This window comes from Neophocaena asiaeorientalis, unplaced genomic scaffold, assembly GCF_003031525.2.
Source record: "Neophocaena asiaeorientalis asiaeorientalis breed wild unplaced genomic scaffold, Neophocaena_asiaeorientalis_V1.1 scaffold91, whole genome shotgun sequence".
Classification (NCBI taxonomy): domain Eukaryota; kingdom Metazoa; phylum Chordata; class Mammalia; order Artiodactyla; family Phocoenidae; genus Neophocaena; species Neophocaena asiaeorientalis.
This window is the reverse complement of record NW_020173198.1, coordinates 1,814,936-1,833,089: the sequence shown is the minus strand read 5'-3', so window position 1 is coordinate 1,833,089 and position 18,154 is coordinate 1,814,936. Positions and strand designations below refer to the sequence as shown.

Genomic DNA, 18,154 nt, shown 5'->3' with positions numbered 1-18,154 from the left:
GGGGGTGGGGAGAAAAAGCCCCCCCCCCCCCCTCTCCAGCCATTGTCAGTACTGCTTGTACCTATGGATCATGTTGTGGGAGTGCAGATAAGCCAGGCCCTGAAGGGCCCCGTGGGTCACAGCTGCAATCTCCACCTCCTGAAGGGGCTTCTTGTGCACTGGGGAGTAAGGGAAAAACATCAAACTGAGGGAGCCCAAGGGTGGGACTGGAACTATCTTCCCTTAACCCTTCCCCTACGGCTTCTCTGCTCTTCTCCCTTCTCCCACTTGTTGGCCAAAGAATCACTTACCTTCTAGAAGGTCAGAAGCTGAGCCCAGGCAATACTCCATCACCAGCTATGGAAGGGTCAAGGGTCAGAGATCAGCAGATCTGGCCACCCCTGGCCTATCTCCCTTGGAGAGAGATCCAAAACAGAGGGCCTCCTTGCCTAGCCTCTACTCAAGCAATGGTCCCAGGGTAATAACAGGGAGAAACGACAACTGGGGAAACGAGAGGGTGGGGGGAAGTCCCTGGAGTCAGGGCCTCCCTTAGAAAGAGCCCAAGACATCACTACCATCTCCATCTGAATCCCATCGTTCAATCTCCAGCTCTCCCAGCCCATGTGCCCGCTTTCAACTGCTAACAGTCTATGTCATTCTTCAGCCTCTCCCTCTGGACACACAGTGCTGCTTATGAGTTTGTCTGAGGACTGCAGAGGTTGGGAAAGATTTCCTCCTTCCCATGATCTGCCCAACAACACCCTGAACAGGGCCCACCTAAGAGACTAGACCAGGATAAGGATGGGCCTGAGTACTGAGTACAAAGATCAGGGCAGAGTCAGGGAGCCAGCTCACCCAAGCCGTGTGCTCCCTCAGGTAACAGCCCCGGTACTGAATGGTATTGGGATGCCGGAGCTTCTGTAGGAACCGCACCTCCTTGATGATGTCCTGCCATTTCTGAGAAGGTCAGGGGAGGAGAGGCTTACTTAGCCTGCATCTTAAGCCTGGGGTCCCCTGCCTCCTACCAGTCTGTCAAGCCTGACCTACCTCATTTGACTGCTTCCCACTGTAGGACATCTTCTTGATGGCCACCACCTCACTATTCCGGACATCCCGGGCCTAGAGGACCAGACCAGAAGGTAGTGAAGGCCCCCAGTGAGCACTGGGTAGCAGGAAGACTTGCTGGCCCAGCAGGAGAGGGCAGGAAAGCCTGGTGTGGTGGAATAGTGTACAGGGCTGTTTGGAGGTCCACAGCGGGAAGACAGTCCCTGCCCCACCCTCCCAAGCCTCAACTCACAAAGTACACAGCTCCAAAGCTGCCATGGCCAATTTCCCGGAGGTCAGAGAAGAGCTTTTCCGGGTCATCTTTGAAGAAGAGCTCAGCCACATCAGGGTCCTTCAGGCTCCCGGCCCGGCCCCCAGCTGGCATGGTGGCCCCTGGGGGCCCTGAGAGTGGGGCTTAACCTGGTGAAAAGATGGGACTCTCAGAACAAAGATGGGGCCCTCAGAGAGAGAAAGGGCCCCTCCTCCCCTAGTTCCAATGAGGGGGAGGCACTACCAAGGAAGGGCAGGGGGAGATTAGGAACAATATCAAAGCTCAAAAAAAAAGAAAAATGAAGTTGCCCTGGCAACGACTGCACTAGGGCCGGGTCCCTGGAGTCCCTAAAACTAAAGGAAGACTGGGAGCTCAGCATCCTCACCAACCCCTCAGCCCTCAACAAGTTCCACTTCCCTATAGCCCCTAAATCTCGCCTCAAGAATAAAAGACTCTGCCTCCCAGCCAGAACCCCAGATCCCCAAGCGTCCTGTCCCACAAGTCCCACGCCCCAAATATTTCCAGGTACCTTCCTGTTGCCCTTGGCGTTGAGGCCCCCTCCTCCCTCAACCTCTCACACTCTGGAAGAGAGCAGGAAACAGCCAAGGCCGGAGGCAGTGGAAATCCGGCCATTGTTACAAGTGGGTACTGGCCCACAGAGGCCAGGAGACTCACTCTCAAAAAGGGCTAGGGACACTGTGGCAAGCGGGAGATCGAGAATGGGAAGGACAGAGATAGAAATGGTGTCTGGCTCTGGGGGCCTGCGATCTGGGCTGCCTTACTTGTCCAGTCCAATGGCACACGCAACACACACAGGTACAGGACATTTGCAGTACAAAGAACATTTATTAAGCTTATACAGTAAGCACCTTACATGCATTATCTCTCATTCAATCCTCACCACAACCTTATGAGGTGTTACTATTACCCCTATTTTACAGATGAGGAAAGGCACTCAGAGGGGTTAAGTGACTTGCCCAAAGCTGGTCCTCTACCACTATGCTTTCAAAATAGCCCTATGAAACAAGCAGGGCAAGATCAGGATCACCATTTCATGGATGAGATCGCTGAGGCATAGAAAGGAAGGACTTCTCCAAGGTCAGAGAACAGGATCTTCTCCTCTCCAGTCAGGCCTGTGTACTCATTACTCTCTCAACAACTCACCCCAAGCTCAGCCCCCTCCTCTAGGAAGCCTCCCCTGACTACCCCAAGCCCTTGGGGGGAAGAACTCCTAGAGCACCCAGCCAGAAATGTACTGAAAACTCCAGCAGAACATCAGAGCCAAGACCTCCTGAGGGGATTCCAGGCCAAACTCCTGGATAAGCACTTGTTGGAATTTAGGCACAAAGGAGTTTTTCAGCAGAGCTCAACTCCCAGGGCAGAGTTCTAGCTCCTTAAAAGCACCTCACAATTTAGCATGTAATTATATTCTGTCACACATTGTTTCCTGTTGTGTTGTTAATTCTGTCTCCTCAGCCCCACTGGAAGCTGGAGGGCAAGGAGTAAGCCTGACTCTCTGGTGGGCCCCCAGGGTGCAGAGGGCTCAGAATAGCCTAGGAGATTGATTGATTGCCCTCAGCCCAGCCCCAAGCAGCTCCCAGGCCGCTCAAAGCAGGCCCCTTTCTCCATTCTTCTGCCAGCAACCCTGCCAAGCACCCCTCACCCCCACCACACACCCACACACAAAGGCAGGTGCTCACAGCTTGCCAAAGGAATCTTCTTGACCTCTTTACCTGCACCCAACCAAGAATGCCAACTGAGGACCCCAGGTCACATATAAGAGATGCCAGCAAAACATCATAAGGGGCCTCTTCCTCAAACACCAAACATCTGAGTGATTACCAAGGTCTGTGCTAAATCATAACCACCTTCTAAAATGGACAACGTTACCTCCATTCTACAGACGAGGAAACCCAAGCCTGTCCGCCCTAAGCTTCACTACCAGTGCATTTCATCTGCAATATACAGCAACAAGGCTTTGAGTAAGTTCCTTACACTTGGTCTTCTCTTCAGTAAAACATATTACAGCGTGGAGCTGTTGTGAAATTTTTAATGAGATCTCGTACTTAGGAACACCATGCAGACACTCAGCATATGGATTTTTCCTTCCCTGCCTCCAGAGTCGCCACGACAAGGCTTTAATACTTTGGGGATCATCCTACCCCCCGGCAGCTTGGCTTTAACTGTTAAGAGACACCACTATCATTTGTCACAAGAGATGGCCCTCTCAGGAACCCAGGCCAAAGACTGGGATGAGGGGAAAGATGAAGGTCACAGTGGAGAGAAAAATCCATGAGGCAGAAGGCAGGGGCCAGAGCCTCCCATCAGGAAAAGCTTCTGAGTATAGGCCTCCTAAAAAGGAAGCTCTTCTCTCTCCCATTCTTAAATCTCACCCCAATCCATTCTCTTCTGGACCCATGGCTAAACCTAGGCACAGAAGAAAAGAGATGACAAGAGACAGGTACAGAACACAGGTAAGACTTGTTCAAGGACCTGGGTTCCAATCCTATTCTGCTGCTGTGTGACCTTGGGCAACCTCTCTGGGCCTCAATAGCCTCAACTGTAAAATGGGAAGAAGGCAGTAAAAGAGCCCCCTCACCAGATGAATGAGGGGGGAGATGAATGAGAGAATGGATGTAGAGCACTTTGTAAATGATAAATCGCTTGACAAATTAGATTACTTATACCATCACAGCAAGAGGCTGGAAGGTAACAACAGCTGGGGGAAATACTGCCAAGCACCCCTAAACACAAATGCACATATACACTTCCTTGAAAGGACAAGAAACCCAAGCAGACCATGCCTAAAAAACAGATAAGCAGACCCACCATGGGGACCAGAGGCATGGGAATTAACACCCCAGAGGAAAGAGAGTTACAATCATGAAGGGGTAGCTGTGAGGGGCAAAGTAAACAGGGAGAAAACCAGAAGGGTGCAAATCCATCTGATTAGCTCAAGCACCTTAGGGTGTGACCCCCGTGACATCAGAGACCCTGTCACCTGAGGTCCCTCATCAACCAGACATAATGAAGGGAAAAGGAAGGGGAAGAGGGTGGCAGCAGAAGGCAAGGCTAGCCAGAGGCTGACCACTGGCCCAGCTAGGCTTCCCCATCCTGAGGAGAGAGCCTACCCAGGCCCAGCTTCCCAGAAAGCAGCACCCTCTCTTCTCAAGCTAGACACAGGGACCCGCGCCCCTGCAGCCCGTGTCTCACCTGGTAGGGGTCACTATGGTGCCCCAGCGCCTCCGCCTCCTCCTGGGGTCCTCCAGCGGCTCTGCCAAGCAGGGAGAGGGGCAAGGAGACCTTTCCCCTTGCCACCTCTTCCTCGGCTTTCGCCCTTCCTAAGGGGCGGGCCCGGGAAGCCTCCCCTGGAGGGGAGGGGGTGACAACCTGATCTGACCTCGCGGTCCAGTCCTCCTTTTCCTCGAGGGCGACAGTTGCTGAGTCCCGGATTTCTGATTGTGGGGTCTTAACTCCAGATATCTGAACAGGGGGAGGCCGAATCTGATATTTGAACTCGTGGGGAATGAACCCCGGATACTGGTGCACGCAGGGTCCTGAACCCCAGATATTTGAAACCCTGTGAAACAGAGTCCCAGGTTTAGAAAGGTTGGGACCCGAGTCCCGGATATCTGGAATCTCAGGGGCTGAGACCCGGATATTTGAGAAGCGTGGGGTCAGGTCCGGAAATTCGGGACCGAGGGGACTGAGCCCCAGGTCTTCGGCCACCGACAGGGGGCCTACCCCGAGGACGTCCGACCGCACGGCCCCTCTCACGCCGGGGTCCGAGGGTGACAGCCCCCACTCCCGCCCCGGTCCCCTCCCTTTCCCCTTCTCTTTCTCGAGGACAGCTGAAAGACTGTAGCTAAGGGCGGTCCCCGTGCCCTCTCCCCCTCTCCTTTTCTCAGTCTCAGCCTCTCCGCACCACAGCCCCGGTCTCGTCCCAGTCTCCCTCTCCCTCTTCCTCCCAATTCCAAGATGGAGACCGGGCGGGAGCGCGCAGGCGCGGTATGGACGCCGGGCCAAGGGGGCGGGGCCCCAAAGGAAACAGCCCCGCCCCTCTCTCCTTAAGGATGCGGCCAGAGAGCTGGGCAGCAACCCAGCCAGAGTGCGCGCGCGCCCCGCCACGCGGACCCTGGGTGGGAGGAGGTGGGGAGCAGGGCTAGTCTTGCAGAAGGAGGAGCCCAGCGCGCTGTCCGACAACTGGTGGTGGAAAGGGCTGCAGCGCATGCGCTCGCCCCGCCTTAGCGCGGAGCCCGAGCTTGTTGCTAGGGGAAGCTTTGAGGGGGCGCGGGTGGAAGGAAATAAGAAGCCGTGATCTGCGCCTGCGTGCAGGGTAGAGGTTGGGAGGGGTAAGGGAAGACTGCTGCTGGGCGCGGAAAAGGCGGGAAAACGGACTGTCCTGGTTAGTAACTATCCAGCCTGGTCGTGGGCTCCCAAGTTCGAGGAATCTTTGCTGAGAAAACTCAATCTGTCACATCCCTTCAGGAGGCTGAGGCCCTTCACGGCAGCATGACCTGCACAAGGTCACAATGCATTTATGTCAAAGCATTTCCATGACCATACCCAAGATCTGCAGTAACCTTATGCCCTATACCAACCCAAACTAAAGAGTCAACAAGGAAAAATCCCCTAAACCTCCCGAGACTCTCTACCTTAAAATTCCCACCTCAATCCAATCCCCAATAAACACCCTGGGAAACACTGGGCAAAAAAACCTTTTATTTCCCCCACATTCCAGCTCTCCACTTTTGTAATATCTCTTCCAACTCTGAATCAAGGCCCAAGAAGTTGATTCACACCTGGAGAGAAACAAAATAAAAAAACAGGGCAGGTCAGAGGGCCTTTGGAGGAAGCTCTGGTATGGCTGCAGAAATTGGGGAAGGAGCAGAGGAAGTGACAACTAGAGATAGGTACAGGCACTTATTCCAACTGAGATGGCCTCAGGATCCCAGGATCTGCCAGGAGCCAGAAAGCCTTCCTTTCCCAGTCTGCTCAGATCTAAGAAAGGCTAAGAGGGTTCCACCTTTTCCCAACCCAAGTAGGTGGTTGGAGCAGTCAGGCCTAGCCCTAAGCAATATAAGCAAAGTTGATCTTGAGGGTCCAGCTCCTCTGGTCAGCACCTTCCCTGGGTCTGAGCTGTTTCCTCTTCTCCCACAGTTATTTCCTAGGGCACAGCAGCCAGCTGAAGCTGAGAACAGTTTAAGAGCTGGGTGCACAATATATGACTCTTGAATTATATGAGACTCAACTGAAAGGGTGAGATTTTTTAAAGAACTTTTTTTTTTTTTAACCTTAATGAGCTGATGGACTAACCAGTTAGCCAATATGTCCTACCCCCACTTTGGAGGCTGTGTCCCTGCAAAGATCCTGCTAGCAGAATCAACTTTTCTAATGCAATGATGGCTAATGTAAAAGATCAGGTGCATATGAAGCGCTTGGGCACATAGTGTGTGTCCAGTAAAAGGGCATCATCAATCCTTTTGAGCAGTTCAAGATGAATTTTACAAAATTTGCATCATAAAACTGGGTATCAGAATTTCAGGACAAAAGCAAGACAAACATGCTTCATATCCAGGACACATCATCAAATTTGAACCCCCTTAATTCACTGCTGTTGCCAAAAAGCTTGGATGTGAACTACAGCTATGGATGAATCTTAAAATCAGAATGTTAACTGAAAGAAGTCAGTCGCAAAAGAATATGTATGATTCCACATATATAAAGTACAAAAATAAGTAAAACCAAACCATATTGTTTAGGAAAAGCTCTGTCTCAGTTACAACTGCCACTCACACCCCATCCCCTATTCCCACAGGACTGAATCAGAGAACCTTACCTGAGAACGAGACGGGAACTAGGCCAGTGCCCTCAGAACCGGGTTCTAGACCAGTGGGACTCCCGGCGTGGGTGGAAGCACACAGCAGTGAGACAGCAGAGAAGGCCACAGAAGAGAAGCAGGAAGGAGCCCAAAATCAGCAGCCTAGAGCCACACAGAGCCAGCTCCTCCTAGGGGTGGGGACAGGAAGGGGAGGAGGAATGATGGAGAGAGAAGGGACTGTGGAGAATCTTCCCTTGGGAAGATATCTTAGATACCCCCAGCCCAAGGGCTATAGAGAGAAGCCTCCATGGGGGAGAGGGCTCTCCACATCCAGGGAGCAACTAAAATTGGGAAAATTCTATTCTTATTTTCATGCAAGCTAACATTTGTCTCAATGGTCTACAAACCGCTTTCTTGCCCAAACATTTAAACTGAACCCCTATAATGACTCCAGGAGATAGGAAAGTTCACTATTGTCTACATTTTGGAATGTGCAAGCAGGGCCAGGTCTGGAAACCAAGGTCTCTGATTCCAAGCTCCCAGGTCATGCTCCTCACCAGGGTCTTTGCAAATGTGAGGGAACAGTATGAAGCAGCCTCCTAACTGGTCTCTCTCCTACACCTAGCCAGTCTTGTCCACCCAGCACCAGTGACTCCCATGGCCTGCAGTATCAAGTCACAGCATCTTAGCCAGGCCTCACGGTGCCTCATGACCTGGCCCCTGCATCTCTTTTGTCTCTTCCTCTATGTCATGCCTAAGCCCTCGTCGTGGAGTGCTCCTGAAGCCTGAACACTTTTCAATCCCTAGGCCTGTACTCATGCTGGTCCCTTTGCCTGGAATGTATCTCCCCTCTCCTGAACCGCCTCTACTGCATTCCTGCCCATGTCCTCCTCATTCTTCAAGGATCATCCTGACAGAGCAGAATGAGCCTGGGACTTGGAAGTCAGAAGGCTGTAAGTTGCAATCCTGGCTCTGCCACTTAACCAGTTGTGTGGCCTGGAGCAATTCACTCCCTCTAAGTCTGTTTCCTCATCTGTAAAATGAGATAATAACAGCTACCTCATAACAGCCTTAAAAAGGCTATTTTAAGATCAAATGAGGTAATGAAACTGAAAGCACTTAGTAAGGTATAAACTATCCTAAACAATTCCCTTTCTTAAATGCCACCTTCTTGGTGAAGCACTCTCCATAAACGTTCAAGTCAGAGTTAATTGGTCCTTACTCTGTTTGAATAACACTTTGCTCACACCCCAATGATAGCAATTAGCCCATTCTGCCTCTTATTACAGCTTCTGAATTCCTTTGAGGTGAAGATCATGTTTTATTGTATCTATAGACAATTGTTAATAGTAATAGCTGTCATTTATCCAATCTCTATTATGTACCAGGCGCTTTACATTCATTCTCATTTATCCTTATTTGTTGGTATTAGGAGACAGCATCATGTTTCCTATTTTACAGCTGAGGAAGCTGAGTTTCAGAGAGGCCCACATGCTTGCTCAAGGTCACAGAACCTGAGGCAGGATTATAAAGCCTGTGCTTTTCTACTAGGTAAAATTGCGTCCAGAAGCCATCAAGACACAGCATTCAGCATGGCAGTTTATGAAACCCCAACAATCTGAGGCTCTTACGGAGGTGAGCAACTTGGTGAGCACAAGACCTTCGTGGCTCCAGACACTGACACACTCCTCAGCCATCCTAGGGCTCAGGGTGGCATTTCCTGCTCCCTCTTCCGAGCAGGACATGGGTGGCTGGCTGGAGGGCAGGATTCCTGGAGCAGCACTAAAATACAGGCAGGTTCCTGGGGTCCTTTCTGTGGTCACCCTGGCTGTAATGAGGACCAGCTCTCCTGCAGAAGATCCTATGAGAGGCACAGGGGAGGAGACGGAAGAAAATGTAGGGTGGGATGGGAGTCATCAATCTTTAGACAGCTAGTCACTTATGTAGGCTTCCTACTATACCAGGTATTTTGGCATTGATTCTATTCAGTAAAGTCCTCTAATACCATCATTTGCATCACTGAGAAATGAAAATAGCTGTGTACCGATATAAATAAAAATTAATTTAAATTAGCTCACAATCAATAAAACAATCATACCAATACTTGGAAAGCTGCAGCAAAACTGGGGTAAATACACATTGCTGATGTCAATTTGTATAAACTAGTTCGTTCTTTTTAAGAAAGCAGTTTTCCACTACTACTCAAATCCATTAAAAGGTTCACATACCATTTCAAATTAGTGGGAAAAGGATGGCCTACTCAGTCAATGGCCTTGGGACAATTTCCATTTGGGAAAAAAAAGTCAGACTCTTGCCTCACACTATAAAGTCCAGATGTATTAAAGACCTATGCAAATAGACTAAAACAAAACAAAACAAAAACCTAAGCAAGTATTAAAACAAAATACAAATATTTTCTAACTTTAAAGTGGGAAAGAAAGGCCTTCCAAAAAAAGACACAAAACCTAAAAGACCGAGTAGAGGACAAGAGCAATAAATTTCATTAAAAACTAAGAGCAATGAAAGATAAGTTCTATCTTATCTTAAACTATACAATGAAAGATAAGTTAAAAAAAAAAGTCACAGAATGGCTGAAAATACCTATAACATATTTAATTGGCAAAAGGGTTTACTATCCAGAATGTATAAAGATCTTCTAAAAAAATTCAGAAGATAAAGACAAATAACTTAAAAGAAAAATAAGTAAAGGATATGAATAGGAAATTCAGAGAAGACATGAAAATGGCCAATAAACCTATAAGAAGATGCTCAACCTCACTAGCAATCAGGAGAAAGTAAATTTAAAACAATCAGGTAATTCCTTAGACCATTAAATTGGTAAAAATTAAAAAGACTGACAATAACAAGAGTTGTTGAAATGTGGAGAAATGGGCGCTCTCCACTGGTGACACTTTTAGAAGACAATTTGGCTGTTTCTGTTGCAGTTTTACTATCTATTTATTTATTTTATTATTATTATTTTTTTGCGGTATGCGGGCCTCTCACTGTCGTGGCCTCTCCTGTTGCGGAGCACAGGCTCTGGACACGCAGGCTCAGCGGCCATGGCTCACGGGCCCAGCCACTCCGCGGCACGTGGGATCCTCCCGGACCGGGGCACGAACCTGTGTCCCCTGCATCGGCAGGCAGACTCTCAACCACTGTGCCACCAGGGAAGCCCCCTGTTGCAATTTTAAATGAAGACAGAGAAGGACTAAGAGGATGCCCACCAAACTGTGGACTCTGCAGAGAAGGTAAGGAGGACTTTTACATTTGCTTTGTACACTTCTCTGTAGTCTGAATCCACAATAAAATGAATTTGTGTATTTAGAAAAAAAGGTCCATACTCTCTGACTCAGTAATACCACTTGCAGAAACTAATCCTAAGAAAAAGATTCAAAAGAAAAGTGCAAAGTATACCAAATGTTTATTGTGTTTTCATAAAAAATACCAGAAAATAATAAAAATGTTTATCAATAAAGAAAGCATTAATAAATGATGGCCTAACCAATTAACAGATCAATTTACATCCGTTAAAATAATAATGTTCTGGCCATTCAGTAATACAAAAAACACGATGTCATAAAGTGAAAAAAGAAATACAAACCGGTATATACATTATAATTGCAACTGAGAAACATACATGTAAAATTCTGTAAGAGGATTCCCCTTTCTTCTATGTTCCCCTGATCGAATCTGTCACCAAATCCTGTCCATCCCACACTTCTGTCGACTCTCTCAAATCAGTCCCCCTTCTTTCACACCACTGTCTTAGCTCAGATAAGTCACCTTTTTATCGCAACCACCTCCTAACTGGTCTTTGTGCATCTGGACACATTCTTTCCCGGCAGTCAGCCAATAGAGTATGATCTTTTAAAAAGAATAATAACAAAATTCTATTTTCCTGATCAAACTCTTTGAGTTAGCCAAATGTCCTGGATAAAGCCCAATTACCTTGGCTTGGCACAAGGGACTCTCCATGGGATTCTGCCTGCTTCTTCAGACCCATCTCCTGCCACTCATTCTACACTCCTTCCCCTGCACCAGTCAGACTGAACCCCTGGAAGTTCCTAAATGTGCCATCATAATCCCATCTGCATGCCTTTGCATATGCTCTTCCCTCTGGCTGGAAGGGCACATTGCTAAGCCTCCCTCAAGCCTCAGCTCAAGCCCCATATCCTTGGAAAAGCCTGTCTTCACCATCCCTGCTTGATGGACTTATGAGTACGCTCACTGTACCTTGTATTCTACTGCACACACTCAAAGGTATTTACTTCTGTTCACATCTGTATCCTTGCTAGATTGTGAGTGACTTGTGGTAAGGATCCACATCTTACCAGATCTCTGTATTCCCCATGCTTGGTACATAGTAGGTGCTCAACAATTACTGATTAGATGATGCAGTCATATGTGATTACTTTTTACTTGGTCCAAAAACCTTTGATGTTATTACTTTGTTTCTAACCATGAAGAAGCAGAAACTGACAAGCTGATCCTAAAATTAATATAGAAGTTCAAGGGATCTGGAATAACCAAAACAATCTTAAAAAAAAAAAAAAAGAACAAAGCTGGAGAATTCACATTTTCTAATTTCAAAACTTACTACAAAGCTACAGTGATCAAAACGGTGTTGTACTAGCATAAGCATAGACATGGATCAGTGGAATAGAACTGAGAGTCCAGAAATAAACCCATATGTCTATGGTCGATTGCTTTTCAGTAAGAGTGCAAAGGCTATTCAATGAGGAAAGAATAGTCTTCTCAACAAAACGTGCTGGGACAAATGAATAGTACCTGCAAATGAATAAACCTGGACTCCATCCTCATACCATACACAAAAAAATTAACTCAAAATGGATCACAAACCTAACTGGAAGAGCTAAAACTATAAAATTCTTAGAAGAAAATACAGGAAAACCTATATTTAGTGACTTTGGGTTAGGCAAGTCTTCATAGATATAGTACTAAAATCACAAGCAATGACAACAAAAAAATAGATAAACTGGACTTCATCTAAATTAAAAATGTTTGTGCTTCAAAGCACACCATCAACAAAGTGAAAAGACAACGCAGAGAATGGGAGAGAAAATCTGCAAATCATACATCAGGTAAGAGGCCTGGATCTAGAAAGCATAAACAAAACTCCTAAAACTCAATAATTAAAAGAAAAATTATTCGATTTTTAAAATGGGCAAAGATTCTGAATATACATTTCTCCGAAGAAGATATACAAATGGCCAATAAGCACATGAAAAAATGTTCAATATCATTAGTTATCAAGAAAATGCAAATCAAATGATGCAACCGATAAGGGCTTTTTCCAAAATATACAAACAGCTCACACAACTCAAACCAAAAAACAAACAACACAATCGAAAAATGGGCAGAAGATCTAAATAGACATTTCTCCAAAGAAGACATAAAGATGGCCAATATGCACATCAAAAGATGCTTATCATTGCTAATTATTAGAGAAATGTAAATCGAAACTACAATGAGGTGGTTACCACCTCACACCATTCAGAGTAGCCATGATTAAAAAGTCTACAAATAACAAATGCTGGAGGAGGTGTGGAGAAAAGGGAACACTCCTACACTGTTGGTGGGAATGTAAATTGGTGCAGCCACTATGGAAAACAGTATGGAGGGTCCATAAAAAACTAAAAATAGAGTTGCCATATGACCCAGCAATCCCACTCCTGGGCAGCATATATCCAGCCAAACCATAATTCAAAAAGATACATGCACCCCTATGTTCATAGCAGCGCTATTCACAATAGCCAAGACATGGAAACAAACTAAATACTACTCAGCCATAAAAAAGAATGAAATAATGCCATTTTTCAGCGACATGGATGGACCTAGAGATTATCACACCAAGTGAAGTAAGTCAGAAAGAGAAAGACAAATACCATATGATATCACTTATACGTGGAATCTAAAATACAACACAAATGAACATATCTACGAAACAGAAACAGACTCACAGATATAAAGCAGAGACTTGTGGTTTCCAAGGGGAAGGGGGGGTTGGGGAGGGAAGGATTGGGAGTTTGGGATTAGCAGATGCAAACTACACTATTATATATAGGATGGATAAACAATAAGATCCTACTGTATAGCACAGGGCACTATATTCAATATTCTGTGATAAACCATAATGGAAAAGAACATGAAAAAGAATATATATATGTATAACTGAATCACTTTGCTGTACAGCAGAAATTAACGCAACATTGTAAATCAACTATATTTCAATATAATTAAAGAAAATGCAAATTAGAACCTTAGTTAGATATCACTTCACACTGACTAGGACAGCTGTAGTCAAGAAAACAGGAAATAACCAGTGTTGGTGAGGATGTGAAGAAATTAGAACTCTCATACACTGCTGGTAGGAATATAAAACGGTACAGCCACTTTGGAAAACAGTCTGGCAGTTCCTCAAAAGATTAAACATAGGGACTTCCCTGGTGGCACAGTGGTTAAGAATCTGCCTGCCAATGCAACACAGGTTCGATCCCTGGTCCGGGAAGATCCCCCATGCCGCAGAGTAACTAAGCCCATGCGCCACAACTACTGAGCCTGCGTGCCTAGAGCCCGTGCTCCTCAACAAGAGAAGCCACCGCAATGAGAAGCCCGCGCACCACAATGAAGAGTAGTCCCTGCTCGCTGCAACTAGAGAAAGCCCACGTGCAGCAACGAAGACCCAATGCAGCCAAAAATTAATTAATTAATTAATTAATTTAAAAAAAAAAAGATTAAACACAGAGTTACCATATGACCCAGAAATTCCACTCCTAGGTACATACCCAAAAGAAATGAAAACATATGGTAATGCGATAACTTGTACATGAGTGTTCAGAGCAGCATCATTCATAATGGACAAGAAGTGGAAACAATCCAAATGTCCATCAACTGATGAACAGATAAATAAAATGTGGAATACGTGTATAGTGAATGCTCTTCAGCAATAAAAGTAAATGAAGTACTAACATATTATACAACATGGATGAGCCTTGAAAACATTATGCTAAGTGAAAGAAGCCGGTCACAAAAGACCACATATTATATGAAATGTCTGGAATAGGCAAATCTGCAGAGACAGAAAGTAGTTACTCATTGCCTAGGGCTGGAAGGTTAGGAGAAAAAGGGAAGTGCATGCTAATGGGAACAGGATTTCTTTGTCAGGTAATGAAAATGGTCTAGAATTGACAGTGGTGCCGGTTGTACACTTTTGTGAATATAAAAAAGCCGTTCACTTGTACATTTTAAACAGGTGTACTTCATGGCATGTGAGTCTTACCTCAATAAAGCTATTACATTTTTTACATAAAAAGAACAGGAGAAATTGTCCTGAGTCTATATAATCAGACACATTCCTTTTCTCTTGCTCTCTGATCACACACACGTACACTTGGCAATACAGAGACCTACTCTCACCTGCCAATATGCGTATGTGTGCCTACACACACATACACCTATTGACTCATAGGAGAATCTTAGAACAATCGTGTTGGAAAGGACCTCAGAAGTCTAAGAATTCCACCTTTCTCTCCTCCTTCTTCATCTCCACATTTTTTAGATAAGGAACTTGAGGCCAAATCTCACACAGGAATTAATGGCACCCTCTGACTCACTCTCACTCTTCATCTTCCCAGAAGACTCTAAGCAATTTAGGAATGGAGGATGTCTGATTTTTCTGGATCCTTCATAGCACACAGAGCTGTGCTAAGCACATAACAGGCACTAAAGACACTAGTTTAAATAAACAGAACATGTTTCTCTGATATCCCTGAGGAAAAAGAAGGTGCCTCTAACAGAAGCCCCAAGGGATGAAGAGGGTTGAGAAAAAACTTTAGGTCAAATCTTGCCCATCTCATCACACCTCCAAGGATAGAATCAAAGAACCTCAAAGTTGGAAGGGGAGAGATGAAGCATTTATAGAGACCCTACACAGTGGGCACTGTGTTCACTGAAAGTATCTAGTCCTATTACAGCAGAAGTGACTAACGCTCAGAGATGTGCCCAAGGTCACCAGGATGGTGAGGTCAGGGGCAGGGCCCACCTCTGAATGTTCTGATATCCAACCCCACAGTCCTCCTTGGTCTCACCTTTCAATCCCATACGACTACCCTGGACCTGGGCTTGGAATGTCTGGGTCTTGTTCCTGTCTCGATCATCTCCGAAGTTCAAAGTGGTCAGTAAGCCCACGACGTGAGACCCACGCCACTTCCCTTTGACTGTCCCATTCATGGGGCACAGGGTCAGCTGGCCAAAAGATCTCAAGAAGGAGACCCAGTCCTGTGTGCAAAAGGAAGGTGGGGAGAGGTGAGAGGAGATCAGCAGCAAGAGCTGGCCTGCAGGGGAAGGATGAGCCGGAGGGTGAGTACTCACCTGAGGGATGTCAGGGCTGCGCAGGCCAGTCTTGTGGGTGAGGAGGAAGCCACCAAGGCCCAGGCCAGAAAGGCCAAGAAGCAGCAAGATCAAAGCGGCACAGACCAGAGGTGGGTGGTGGGCCAGGCAGAGATGCAGGTTGTGCCCTGCCTGGCAGCTGCCCATGGGGAGCAGAGGGGTCTGGGCCTCCAGGGAGAGCCTGCTGGAGGACAGGAAGGGAGACCTGGACAAGAGCCTGCCAGTAAGAAGGCACTTACCCATTTTACTCAAAGGAAGTGAAAGCACCAAGAAGACAAGGGACTTGGCCAAGGCCACACAGCCAGTTAGTGGCAGAGCCAGGACAAGAACCCAAGGCTCTTGACTCCAAGCGTTCATCTCCAGGCACCACTCAATAAATGTTTGCTGCATTTCATTTCTGAAGTAATCAAGGTGGAAGCAGAGCAGAGCACGCTGTACTGGAAAAAGGAACTCGAAAAGGAGAATTCTCAACGGGAGAGATTCAGGAAGCAACTGTTCTGGGGCTAGGGTTTGGCTGAAGAACAGTTCCAGCTGATAGCCCAGACAAGGGAAGCGTCTGATGAAAAAGAACTCCACTTTGGAGCTAAACTCAATTTGAGTCCTCCTCTGCCACTCACTGGCTATGTGAGAAAAATCAGCGAACCTCTGTGAGCTTAAGAATCTGTGAAATGGGAGTTCTAAGAACATCAAGTAGTGAGGACTAAATGGAGCAGATAAAACAGTTTGCATAGTACTTGGCCTTGCAGGAACTGAACAAATGTCCATTTCCTTTCTATTCCTCTGGGTCATATTGATCTTCAAAACCAGATGAAGCAAGGCAAAAAGACTGTGGGGAAAACTGAGGCTCGGGCACTTTAACAAAGGAGTGGTAGGGCCAGGGTCTGAAACCCGTCTCCAGCTTCCAAGTGGAGTGTGCTTTCCCTGGCGAGAAGAGCCTGATGAAAAGGAACATCTGGAAGGCAAGATAAACATATGGGATGGGAGAGAAGGAGGGCTCCAGGGAAATGCAGGTGTCACAAACGCACAGCCCTGGCCCTGCCTCCCGTCCCGGAACATCTGTAAAGGGGTAAAAGGTAGGAAGGAGGAGGGTAGAGCCTGAAGGTCGGCGGCTGTTGGTGCACCTAGGCCTCCCCTCCCCCGCAAAGCCCCTCCAGCAGAAACTCAACACCCATATCCCTTCCCGCTGTAGCAGCGTCGAGTCAGCCCGCCGCTCGCTCTCACCGCTCGCAGCCGGGCGGAGGCCGGCGCCCCCCGCGACGTCACGCGAGGAGCCGCGAAGGGGCGGGGTCCGTGCTCCCACCCCACCCCACCCTCAGTCTGCGGGATTCGCATGCGCAGTGCCCACGCGGGCGGCCGCCTCGCCCCTCCTGGTCAGGGTGGGGGCGTACCAAGAGGACATCCAATGCAGGGCCGAAGGGGAAAAATAACACCGCGGGAGGTGAGTAAAAGGGAGAGAGGCAAGGGAACTAACCCTAGAGACGTTGTGAAACTGTTAACTCTCCATCCGGAGAGACCATTGGGGCACTTCAACGAGACTCTCGTCGCAGACTATTTTCTTTTGCTCGTCTCTCACCCGCACCAGTAGCACAGCCCAGCCGCGCCCTGGTTCCGGGTAAGGACTTGGGGTCCGCCCGGGGGCGGGGCTCCGGTCCTAGGACTCTGGCCTTCCGGGCTGGCCTTGGGGTTTGAGTTCCGTTCTTCTCTGCAGTCTAATAGTGTTTAACGTGTACACCTCGCGCTTGGTCCCTGGCTTTTGGCGACTCCTTAATGCATAGCTGCCAGGATCCTACATAGATCTGCATAGATCCTACAGCTGCAAGGCTGCTCAATAGAGACCTCTCATTTCACTTCTGCCCGCATTTTAGAGATGAGAACACGAGGTCCATCTTAACCTGAAATAGCAGGACACGTGGAGCCAAGAACTTTGGGTTTAAATCCTGACTCTGTCCCTGCCCCTACATAAGACATAACCGTGCTCTTCTGGGGACTGAGTTTACTCCTCTGTGAAAGGGGATCATCTTATGTATCTCACTTGTTGGATAGGAAGATGAAGAGGTAAAGTGTGGGAAAACATGAACCCAGTGAGCACACAACCAGCACTGGAAAAATGCTGTTTGAAACATAATCTGAGTATTCAATTCTACTGAGGCTTTCTTAAAGCAGAGACCATATCCTTCTATACAACCACCCAAAATCCTCTCGTATATGGTCAAATGATATTCAACAAGGGTACCAAGACCATTCAGTGGAGAAAAGCTTGTCTTTGCAACAAATGGTGTTAGGAAAACTGGATATCCACGTGCAAAAGAATGAAGTTATTAAACTCTTACTTTACACCCTATGCAAAAGTTAATTCAAAATGCATGGAAGGGGACTTCCCTGGCGGTCCAGTGGGTAAGATTCCCGGCTTCCACTGCTGGGGGCACCAGTTCCATCCCTGGTCAGGGAACTAAGATCCTAAATGCCGCATGGCCAAAAAAACAACCAAACAAAAAAAACCCCCAAATTCATGGAAGAACTAAATGTCAGAGCTGAAACTATACAACTGTTAGAAAGAAACATGGGAAAGCTTCATGATGTTGGATTTGGCAGTGATTTCTTTTTTTTTTTTTTTTTTTTTTTTTTTT

At 47.1% G+C, this 18,154-nt stretch overlaps 2 protein-coding genes and 1 long non-coding RNA gene across 11 annotated transcripts in view; 1 reads left to right on the top strand and 2 right to left on the bottom strand.

Moving 5' to 3' along the window:
• The window catches only part of TAOK2 (TAO kinase 2), an 18,043-nt gene extending 13,211 nt beyond the window's left edge, over positions 1 to 4,832 (bottom strand). For 3 of the 5 annotated variants that reach the window (XR_003003189.1, XM_024744218.1, XM_024744215.1), the window contains exons 1-6: positions 4,508 to 4,640; positions 1,277 to 1,443; positions 1,027 to 1,098; positions 835 to 936; positions 291 to 336; positions 62 to 158 (exon numbers count right to left, since the gene is read on the bottom strand). Coding sequence is in view for 4 of the 5 variants with exons in the window: in XM_024744218.1 (XP_024599986.1) it covers positions 62 to 158; positions 291 to 336; positions 835 to 936; positions 1,027 to 1,098; positions 1,277 to 1,408 (449 nt within the window). In the remaining variant the exon portion in view is untranslated. Of the gene's footprint in view, positions 1 to 61; positions 159 to 290; positions 337 to 834; positions 937 to 1,026; positions 1,099 to 1,276; positions 1,444 to 4,507 lie in introns of all 5 variants that reach the window. The other 2 variants (XM_024744216.1, XM_024744217.1) reach the window with 2 other exon arrangements.
• A 1,164-nt stretch (positions 4,833 to 5,996) lies between these two features.
• On the bottom strand, positions 5,997 to 17,144 carry TMEM219 (transmembrane protein 219). Of its 5 annotated transcripts, none has more exons than XM_024744220.1 (6): positions 16,749 to 16,865; positions 15,510 to 15,708; positions 15,227 to 15,416; positions 8,747 to 8,976; positions 7,134 to 7,303; positions 5,997 to 6,096 (listed from the first exon to the last, which is right to left on the bottom strand). In XM_024744220.1, the coding sequence occupies exons 2-5, from the start codon at positions 15,672 to 15,674 to the stop codon at positions 7,166 to 7,168; spliced, it is 723 nt and encodes a 240-aa protein (XP_024599988.1). In that variant the 5' UTR covers positions 15,675 to 15,708; positions 16,749 to 16,865; the 3' UTR covers positions 5,997 to 6,096; positions 7,134 to 7,165. The 5 variants fall into 5 exon arrangements, with proteins under 5 accessions (XP_024599988.1, XP_024599987.1, XP_024599990.1 ...); XM_024744222.1 differs by lacking the exon at positions 16,749 to 16,865 and adding an exon at positions 16,999 to 17,144 and having other exon boundaries at positions 6,013 to 6,096; positions 15,510 to 15,711; XM_024744223.1 differs by lacking the exon at positions 16,749 to 16,865 and adding an exon at positions 16,999 to 17,128 and having other exon boundaries at positions 6,013 to 6,096.
• The window catches only part of LOC112399202 (uncharacterized), a 12,961-nt gene continuing 11,682 nt past the window's right edge, over positions 16,876 to 18,154 (top strand). Inside the window, exon 1 of the long non-coding RNA XR_003003190.1 lies at positions 16,876 to 16,965. This is a non-coding gene — a long non-coding RNA (uncharacterized LOC112399202). The remainder of the gene's footprint in view (positions 16,966 to 18,154) is intronic.